General features: G+C 39.4%; 1 protein-coding gene across 6 annotated transcripts in view; it reads left to right on the top strand.

Moving 5' to 3' along the window:
• The first annotated feature begins 653 nt into the window (after positions 1 to 653).
• obsl1b (obscurin like cytoskeletal adaptor 1b) overlaps positions 654 to 10698 on the top strand; it is a 41662-nt gene continuing 31617 nt past the window's right edge. For 5 of the 6 annotated variants that reach the window (XM_084954643.1, XM_084954641.1, XM_084954642.1 and 2 more), the window contains exons 1-4: positions 654 to 3783; positions 5358 to 5406; positions 5539 to 6638; positions 9976 to 10245. In XM_084954643.1, the coding sequence (XP_084810769.1) occupies positions 5624 to 6638; positions 9976 to 10245 (1285 nt within the window). In that variant the 5' untranslated portion in view covers positions 654 to 3783; positions 5358 to 5406; positions 5539 to 5623. The remainder of the gene's footprint in view (positions 3784 to 5357; positions 5407 to 5538; positions 6639 to 9975; positions 10246 to 10698) is intronic. The other variant, XM_084954638.1, reaches the window with a different exon arrangement.

Genomic DNA, 10698 nt, shown 5'->3' with positions numbered 1-10698 from the left:
GGGGATTTTGAGTCTAAAAGGACTTGTTTCACACCTCCCCTGCTGACGCAGCTGTGTGGAACTATTGCCACAAAGTGACTGGTGCCTGTCATGGTGGTAATCCCTGAACAAGATAGTGTACACCAGAGGTGAAAGATTCAGTCTTATCAAGGATGGTTCAGTTGTGGGACACCAGAGGCACCTGACAGGTAGTAGCAAGTCAAGAAAAGTGCAACTCTGGCACTAACCAAGCTAAAAACAGGTGTAGGTTGAGGCTGGTGAAGCCATGGTGTGTTTGACTAGACCTCAAAGTGATTCTGGGAAACCTTCAGGTAACTCAGGAGGGGGACGCAGCTTCCTGTCCACACTGTTTTTACTGTCCTCAACTGAGGATATAGTCAGACAATGGAAGGAATACTTCGAGGATCTTGTTATACCCAATGTTGGGAAGGTTACTTTTAAAAGGTATTCCACTACAGATTACACAATACATGCCCCAAAATGTATTTTGTAATGTATTCCGTTACGTTACTCAATGAGAGTAACGTATTCTGAATACTTTGGATAACCTAATATATTATCAAGCTTTTTATAACTACATGAATGTACTATCGCTGTGTGATTTAATACTATTACTGAAGGATACTCGCCATACCAATACCAACTAGATTTTTAAATGTGGACTCATTAATATAAAATGAGTAACAGTAGGGTGGACATTAGGTAAGGCTGCACTTTTTGCAGCGATCTCGTAGAAAACTATTCCGCGCGTACATAAAACAGGTCCGCGGCTCCGAACCGTAGTAAAGGGACTTCTGACTAATACGTCAGGTTCCGTGTCGGGCTCGTAGCCGAAAACTAGCTTTACTTTGTTGTCTGGGTCAACTTTGCTAGCGAGAGACAGAGAGAGGTGTCACGTCTTTATGCGTGTTGCAAGTAGAGGTCACATAGGCACCACGATCGATAACACAGGCATTTAAGCCCCTTAATACTTGTTTTGTTTGGGTTTCCACCAGCGTGACATTACCAAAAATAGAGAGGGCATAGCCTAACATTGCCCATCAATCAGGTTGTTGTGGCTAACTCACCTCTGCAACATTGCATAGAAGTTGGAGACCTAGCCTTTGGATTGGCAGACTTGGATGGTGATTCCCCGTATCAACTAGGGGGTCTGGTAACTGTGTTCTCATACTCCTCAACCTCCCTGGGAAGATCTATGGAAGGGTACTGGAGAGGAGAGTCTGTTCGTTAGTCACACAACAGACTGACTCAACAGAACAGAACAATGCAGTTTTCATCCTAGTTGTGGAACACTGAACTGTCTCTTTATCCTTTTGAGAATATTCACATCCCTTGGGGTAACCTGTAGAGTTAGGTCCTTTGGGCCCATTGTTATGCACTTTCTGTCTCTGTACAACACTTGCCAAAGTTTGGGCCACATTGCCGGGAATAAATCAGACTCATTTTCTGTGGTGATGGACTTTGCCACGCTGTTATTTGTCAAGAATTTTGTTCACAATTTTTATGAACAGATTTTCTAGATGCAGCCAAGCAGGCAGTGGGTGACTGGTTCAGTGACCTCAGGATCTCGTTTCTGCTTTTTGTGGATGACGTGGTTTTGTTGGTTTTTGGCCAAGTATGAAGAGGATGGGACGATAATTAGCACCACAATGTCTGAGGCCATGGTCCTTAGTCAGAAAATGGGGAAGTGCCCACTCAATCCAGAGTTGCTACCCCAGGCTAAGAGATAGAGTGAGAAGCTCATCAGTTCAGGAGAACCTTGGAGCAAAGCTGCTGCTCCTCCACATCAAAAGGAGTGAGAGGTGTTCATCTGTTCTGGGCACCTCCTAGGGGGCATTCTGGGCACCCCCAAAGGTAATTATTAGACCTAAAGGAAAGCATAGGTATCTTTTGACAGCTAAAAAGATTCTATATTTTAAATCTAAACTTTAAGGAGCAGGAGACTGTCTGTTTTAGGCCACATCCAACAAGAAACTGGGTAAAAAGTCAGTTTTCTTCTGTATTCATGTTGCATACTGGTAGTTTGGTGGTGCCGAGGTTCACACTGTGACTCCACAGTAAGAAGTAAAAGACCAAAAAATGCTACACAACTGTGAGCCCATCTACCTGTCATTATATTTTAAATAATGGGTAGCCAGTTTTGCACCTTTTTAAAATTACATATTTTTAACATCACATTAAGGCACAAAAAAGACATCACCAGCTGATGACTGGTCTCTGTAAGGTACAAACGAGTACCCACTGTCAAAAGTAAAACCGCATTACATTAGAGGTAATCTGTCATTACCATTCCAGTAACAATTTAGTATATTTTCTGAGTCTGCAATACAGGAACTGTCCTCACCATGCACAACCTTTAAAGGATTTAAGCTAAAACACAATAAACATTAGAGCAGAGCAGTAAGAAAAACATTACTTCACAGTTTTATTGATGTTGGACATTTCACTATTTTTATGTTAAATTAAATCATGATGTGCAAAATATCCTTTACATTTTACAATGTATTAATTTTTTGAACTGTTACTCAATCATGGGCGCAAATTGTTTCATAACTAGCTTCAGAGGTCTGAGTTATATCACATTACTCCCAACAGCTGAAATCTGGGAAGGAGGGAGTGTGAGCAGTGGAGCAGCTAAACAGCTGAAGGGACACTGTAGCCCACGTTAAGGAAAGATCTCATAATCACAGAACAGCCTTACACACTGAAAAACTCCAGCACGCATGTCATGCAATGCCTGCTTTTACCACAAGGTATAGGATCAAATACAGGCTATTGGCTACTATGGAAGAACAGACAGGTTAAATTGCACTAACAGTTGATTATCCATATAACACAAAAACTTCTCAAGAACAGCTCAAAGAAGAAAACAAAGAGCCCAAGGCTTTGACCAGATCAGCTCCAGTCTGAGCAAGCGTTTGTGAGATGTGCCAGGAGAAGCCAGATCGAGGAAGGCCCCACCCTACAACCAATGTAGGTGCCAGACATTACAGGACACCCCCAGAGGTCTTGTGTCTATGGCTCAGTTAATCTCCACTATCTTAGTAGCAAGAGGCGGACCTAAGCAACATTACATGGGTGGTTTTATTATCTATTGGCTGGTTGTTGCCTTGAGTCGTTTGCATATTGCACAATAACAACAGACTAAAAGCTGAAACTTTATGAGACCAACTTAATCGTATTAACAAATAATTCATGCCTTACAAAGTGTCATCTGAAAGAAAAAAGGTTAATATGAGGAGTTTAATGATGATAAACATTAAAACTTAAAAAACTTGCTGTTCTCTTAATGACTTTACATTGCAAAACCTCAAGTAAGCTAAGCAGTTTGCCCTGCATTGGCCACCTTACTATCTTTAGCCCCTGCTGGCAAATGAGTGGAAGTGCCTTACTTATCTTCACTGCTGTCATCGAGGCAGCCAGTATTTTTAGGGGACAGCAGCAGCTGCAAAAGCATTTAACAGTATTCCATGAACAATGACACTTGGGGTGTCGAGGGCCTGAACAACACAGAGATTGGGGGACCGCTCTGTTGTAGTTAAACAGGAAGCTCCCGTGGATGCTTATGTTTCGTTTTCTGCCTGTTCTACTGGACAAAAGTCAAGAAAAATGTACTGCCGTAAAACTTGGGACCTTTGAGGACAGTATGTGGTAGCATGTTTCTGAATCTGAAGTCAACTTGGGACATTACTCAGCCTTCAGGAGACGGGCGGCCTCTTAACTCGGACAGAGATTGCAAATGCGGAATGTATGTTGACGGTCGTTCCTGGCGACTGAAGCGAGGTAGGTCATGTGAGGGGTACACAGCACAGCTTCACAAGGGGCAGAGGTCATTCCAATTAAATCAGACAAGTAAACACAGGGGTTAATCTCCTCTTTAAACCTCCACAGGGAATATTTAACTAATAATGCAATCTCTAAACTGTCTGCCTGAAATTTTATGCAATGTATGAAATGTAAACATCTGAAATTATTCAGCCGTTCCAAGAAAACGTGCATCTTTTTCATCAGTTTTCAGTTATTCAAGGGTTTAAAATCATTTATTTATATTGTAGTTTTTTATTTTTGGAAAATGGTAAAGAGTATAAAACAGTATTATTCAGTTTTGCAGCAGTTAACTGTGGGCTAAGTTTACAAAATCAGTAACAACAGTATTTTATGGTAATTATGATAAAAATTATTTAAAATCTATCATTGAAAACCTTTTTTAAAAATTTTGATTTGATTTGATTTGATTTCTTGACACTGAAAATGGATCCATAGGCACAAAGTTGCAATTACGGGTGGATAGTGATAACATTTTAGCCATGACAATGCCATGATCAATTCTCCTTTTAAGATCAAAATTTTCATTGATTTGTGGAAACAAGTAGAATATGAGAAAAAAAAAAAAAGAGCAGGCCTACACAGATGATCAGTGTCACCTTAACTGTTTAATTATCTTTGATTTTTTTTTTTTTTTTTTGAGTACAGAGAAGGTTGAAAGTCACTCAAGTGTGCAAAAACTCCTGTCCAATGAGCATGACTTCATGGTTTTGCAATGTGGAACTGTCAGGAAAACATGTCAGCAGTGATTAAAGAAACTGATAAACCCGAGGGAAAATATTCCTGAACAATTTGACAAACTGCAACCAGTTCTCAACTGAAACAAGTTCTCCATTCCTATCCCTAGTTTCAACACTTTAGGACGTGTCCTAAAGCACACACAGACAAGAATATATTTAAAGATAAATATATTCTATAGATTTTATATTCTGATAAATATATTAGTATTTAGTACTAAATACATTTTTTATAGCAATAAAATTAAATACAATTTAAAAATTGAAGCTGTCGTGAACTATTACTAACTTTTATATAAAAACTGATTCCTAGGATTGGCTAAGTGATACTGATTCAGGATTACGATTAAAAAAAAAATCTGTGACATTTAAAGAAAGTATTGTCCAACAGCGCTGCCAACAAAAGGCGTGAAGGAGGCTCACCATATTTTGACAGCAAGGCCTCTTGGGTGGGGAGACTGTGATTTCGGCTGGTGTTTGTGTGAGCACGCGGGTTTCTGAGCTGTCTTTGTGATACCTGACACACACTCCCTCACAGGTCTTTATTTAGGCTGTACTATATTAAGCACTTTCCCATTGAAATACAGCACCAGCTGTACTGGCTATGTGTTGTGGCTGCAATTGCAGTCGAACTAGGCTGGTCCCGCTCTCACTGTTAACATGTGATTTTCTCTCATGCAGACAGCCCTAATTAAATTATCCCTAATAATCATACCATGAGTTTGTGCTGAAATGCATACACTTAAAGTGGGAGGCGGCTGAGTGCTTTAATGTGTGTTTGAATCTATTCCAAAGGGTTCATTTCCTATGGGAAAATGGAAGAATAATTACATACCACAGACAGGTATTTAAGGCTGAGTCACCTTTATAATTTAGAAAAACCAATTTAATCTCTAGTCTTTTCATTTTTCAATGTTATACAGCATGCCTAAGCTGATTGTTTTGAAAGTAAATAATTTTTCGTTTCTTCTTGTAGAAACCTGCAGTGTGGAAGTAGGTTGGTCTTGCACCAGTGAATAGCCACTTACTGCTCTCCTAAACTGCTTAAGTAAGAAGCAACAATGGATGTCTTTGGTGGTGCGCCACGTTTCTTAGCCTACCCAAGACCTGTAGTGGTACAAAGTGGCACTGATGCAGTGCTTAAGTGTCAGATTGGTGGTGATCCAAGGCCTGCCGTTATCTGGGAGCGAAGCAATGAAAAGATTGACCCACAAGGACGATATAGGGTCTTTGAGGATGGCAATGTTTACAATCTCATCATCTCAGCTGTCACAACTGAGGATAGTGGACAGTACATATGCAAAGCAAAAAATAGCATTGGGGAAACCTATGCAGCTGCCACACTGAAGGTGGAAGGTGAAGCGCAAGAGATGGAGCTGCGGGAGGAAAATAAGCCACTATTCCTCATCAAGCCCCTCTCCACTCGTGTCGGTCGTGGGGAAGATGCTGTCTTCTCTTGTAAGCTTTGGGGAAACCCAAAGCCAGAGGTTATCTGGGAAAAAGACGGTAGAAGACTCAATGAAATATTTGAAAGCACACATTTCAGTGTAGGCTACCAGGATGGTGGATGGTTCCAGCTCAAGATCTTTAAGACCCGTGCTCCTGATGGTGGCGTATACACATGCAAGGCAAGAAATGAATTTGGGGAAGCGCTAGCAGGAGCTGTGTTACTTGTTGATGCAGGTCCAGGACATGAAGAAGAAGGAAATCGCAACGGCTACATAAATGGCCACTGGAAAGTCCATCAGGGAAAACAAAGGAGTGGCAGGCAACTGCCAAACCGCCTAAAAGACTACAGCATGACCAAGTCAACAAAAGTAAAAATGTTTGCTGTGACAGAGGGCAAACATGCCAAATTCCGTTGCTTTGTGACTGGTAAACCCAAACCAGAAATAATTTGGAGGAAAGATGGTAGACTCATACTGTCTGGAAGGCGTTATTTGTTATATGAGGACAGAGAAGGCTACTTCACACTTAAAGTTCTTTATTGTAAGCAAAAGGATAACGGAGTTTATGTTTGCGCTGCATCAAATACTGCTGGGCAAACCCTCAGTGCTGTACACCTTTCTGTCAAGGGTAAGTCAAGATCACGTTCAGTGCCAACTTTTATTTATGTAAAAAAGTATGTAAAAGTACAGTACTGTGTCAGTCTGGAGCCACCCTTCACTTATTTATATTTTGCTTACAAGGAGCCAGAAGTTGTTGTAATTTTTAAAGTGACCTCGAGCAATAGTTTTCCAGGATTTCTGAAGGTTATTCAAAGCTTTTCTCTTCTTTCCCTCATTTTAAGACCAGTCCCCTTGTACCTGGCCATTTTCACAACACGTTTTTTTTTTTTTTTTTTTTTTTTCTTTTTGATTGTTAAGCCACTTAACACTGACCTATGTCTCATTCAAGCAAAAAAAAAAAAAGTCAGCTAACTCAAGGAATGAACCAGTCTTAAATTGTGTTTTAGGCACTGTTACAGTACTAGCAACATGTCACAAAAATTTACATATTTTGTTCTAATTTCTTTAATTGAATCTATTATAAATTTTTATAAAAGTGAAAAATATCACAGTTTAACAATGAGATGAAATAGTATTTTTGTACCAATAAGGTGATTTCCAAAGAGTTATTAGCTGGAAACTTGTCATATCTTGACATCGTGTGCAGTGTGTCCTGAAAAAACATTAGGAAACTGGACAAGTGGAGGACAAAAGAATAAATAGCAGGTCTAAAAACTATCTGAAAGTCATGTCCTTAAAAACAAGACAAAATCCAGCAAAAGCCTGACTCAGGATCTAACAGACAAATCTGGCCCTTCAGTTGATCTCAATAAGTGTTTCATAGTGAAGGGAACAGGAAGAGGTCATATGCAGTTATTTAAATGTGAAACTTTTGGTTCATCGTGTTTAACGAAGGTCAGAGAGAGCAACAACAGTGAGTGTCTACAGCCATCTGTAAAACAAAGTGGGGTTGGAGCTGTATTTTAGCCAGCGGTGTTGGAGATCTTGCCAAAACTGATGGAATTAGGAAAGCAGAAAAGTGCAACCAAATTTTGATCCACCATGAAATCCCATCTGGAAACTGTGGCAGTAGCTTCATTCCATTGGGAACAAATTGTCAGTGGAACACTGTCAGTCATGGATTGGCCTCATCAGAGCCTGGATCTCAACATTATTGAAGTTGGGTCGGATCATCTTGACAAAGAACATAGCATAGCAAGCAGTCATCCAAAGATATGATGGAGTATTAGGGACAAGTTAAGAAAAGAATATCATTGATCATTTTAATAATAAAGTCTAAATTTCAAGATTAACTCTTTTTTCAAACTACCATAGTATTTTGACTTTTTTCTCAATATGCAACTTTGAGAAAAAAGTCTGCCACGTTTGCTATACCCTCTACAAAAAGCCTTGTTTAGATGAGTTAGTGAAACAAACTGATCAGCTGTCTTGTGATACAACATACACCTTTAACATACACTGACACACACTCTTTATTGCACAAGGGTGCAACCATTGATAACCTTGCATCTGTCCACTGCCAGCCATTTCATTTTGTGCAAATCCACTCTTTCAAGTTTGAGTGTTTTTCTGTCTGTCAAGATGCAACTTTCTGCAACATCTTCCTTATACTTATCACCACACTGTGTTTATGTGCTAAAAGAGAAATCATATCCTGGCTTTGTACTAAAACAGATTCTGAAGTACAGTTTCACGAACCTTAAGGGTTAGTGGGTATACTAAGGGTATAGTAACCATGGCAGCTTGTCTTGAAACAACAACGGTAATCTCTACATTTAAACTTTTTACTCGAAATTGACTTTTTTCATGAAATAGAATTATGATGTTAATCTGAAAATTTCAACTTTAGTCTCAAAAAGCTCTATGAAGTTTTTTTTTTCTTCTTAACCCTCCCAAGGCAGGCGTTGCCGATTTGCAACAGTTAAAAACTAACAACCTGATTACCCCACATACATATTTTATGAGTTTTTTTTACTCAGAAGTACCACTGCAGGACTTGGTTGTGCATTAGCAACAAAAAGTTTAATTTGAGCCTGAGAGGGTTAACATGTCCCTAATACTCCTTTGTAACAAGATGAGTTTTGAATGTTCTTCAAAATCTCTGGAGAACTATTCCTGAAAACTAGGTAAAGAAATTACAAGAGAGCTGTGCAAGAGTTCATGCAATCTTGAAGGTTGGACTTTCTTAAAGAATATAGGTGATCATATCAAATACTGACTTTCAAGCTTTTCACACTGTTCTGTTGTCTTGTATACTGTATTTCCATGTATGTTTGCACATGTGTCAATAAATCAGTAAACCTATTTTTGTAACAAAATATAAAGAATTGAGGGGTGGCTTAAAACAATATTGTGCATCTCAGACTGCAAATGCAGATAGAGCCACAGCCTGTGGTGCCTTTTTTACTGAGTAACGGAGGGAGTAGAGAGTGGGGTGTTCTTGGATCAAATTTCTATCCATTTGATGCTAGGATGATGTCAGTGAGATAAAGAGGTACTTTGAGACCATATACTGGGGTAGGGCCAAAAAGGCATGGCAAAAGTATATATATATATATATATATATATATATATATATATATAGTGAGAGAGAGAGAGAGAGAGATATTGCCCCTGCAAATAATCAGCAATCAGATCATCCCTGGTCCACTGGCAGTTGAAGGAAATGTATTAATGATCTGAAACTGGACCCAAGTGATACCTAAACAGGCAATGTTCATTAGCTTGAGGAAGAGTTCAGCAGCGGTAGGATGTCTGCAAAGTTACTTAGCCCGTGAAGGGTCCAGGACTCAGTGTCCATGTGATTGAAATCTTCGGGAAGAGGATCTTATTTCTCACATGGCCCAAAGAAGTCCAACCTCAAGTATTGTACTGTATCAGCTGGAGAGAAAAAATAGAACTGAGATAGAGTTAATGGTTAGTGGTGGCTAAGAAGAAATTTTAAATGGAAGATGGTTTGTATAGCTGTGTGTGTAACTGGCCTTGTTAAAACATTAGTAAGATAAGGTAATGATGAGCTTTGCACACACACACCACTAAATACAGTCCACATTCTTTTGTTTACAACTGTCTGGTGGTGTCAGTTACAAACACTTTATTCTCTATCTAACACCCCAGTGTGTTAATGACCTTCCCATTCCTCAGCTAAATAAGCCACTTGTCTCATGATTTTGTTCATCTTGTTTGCTTATCTGGAATTTACTGCCAAATATATTCCAATTTACAGTGTTTACTACAAGGGCACATGTAGTCTGAGCTTTTGCTAGATCACCTCGCTTCAAGAATTTATATTGAATTACTAAATTCATTGGATAGATCAAATAAAATTTGAATATTTTACATTTAGCACTATGAGAGATATCACATTGGCTCAAACTGTTGCTCTTCTACTTCTTTGGTCCCAGAGCCGCCTGTGCGGTTCAAGCAGCCTCTCATTGATCTTGAAGTGTGGGAGCGGGATTTGGCTGTTCTCGAGTGTGAAGTTCCAGAGGACTCAGTTCCCATCACATGGTATCTGGAGGATAGACGACTGCAACCAGGGGCCAAATATGGAATGGAGGAGTGGGGAACGAAACGACGACTGACAATTCGTGACATTGGAGTTGATGATGATGGGATTTACCTCTGCGAGATGCCTGATGGGGGCAGAAGCATTGCAGAGGTAGCTGTAAAAGGTAAATTAGGATCCAATATAAAGTAGCTCTATTTCAAAAATAACACAATGCAAAAATGTGCAACGATTTCATATGCAGACTAAGCAATATAATTACTTTTTCTTTAGGTGGTGAAGGTGGTGTGTTTGTCAGTTTTTCCTGGTTTAAAGTATTTGCAGAAAACACATTATCTCAGATTTGTTTGTAGGACTGCCTTAGGGTTTGTTGTTCCTGCAGTGAAAACATTGACTTTCAGTACAAATCCTGTGAAATTTAAAAAGAAGGTGCTCGTTATTCTCAGCAAGAAGAAAGAAAAGCTCTCAGAGAACATTGTTTTTCCTCGGCTGTGCACATGACACCTCCAGTTGAAACACAGACTAGTTTGTCAGAGTCTCTAAAGGAAAAAAGGAAAAAGAGATCTCAAAATCAAAAAAACACCTATGTGACTTGCAATATCAAGACTCTTTAGCATGT

The sequence above is a fragment of the Perissodus microlepis genome, chromosome 16 (assembly GCF_051167445.1).
Source record: "Perissodus microlepis isolate ML-2025 ecotype Zambia chromosome 16, ASM5116744v1, whole genome shotgun sequence".
NCBI classification, from domain to species: domain Eukaryota; kingdom Metazoa; phylum Chordata; class Actinopteri; order Cichliformes; family Cichlidae; genus Perissodus; species Perissodus microlepis.
This window is presented reverse-complemented; position numbering and strand designations above follow the sequence as displayed.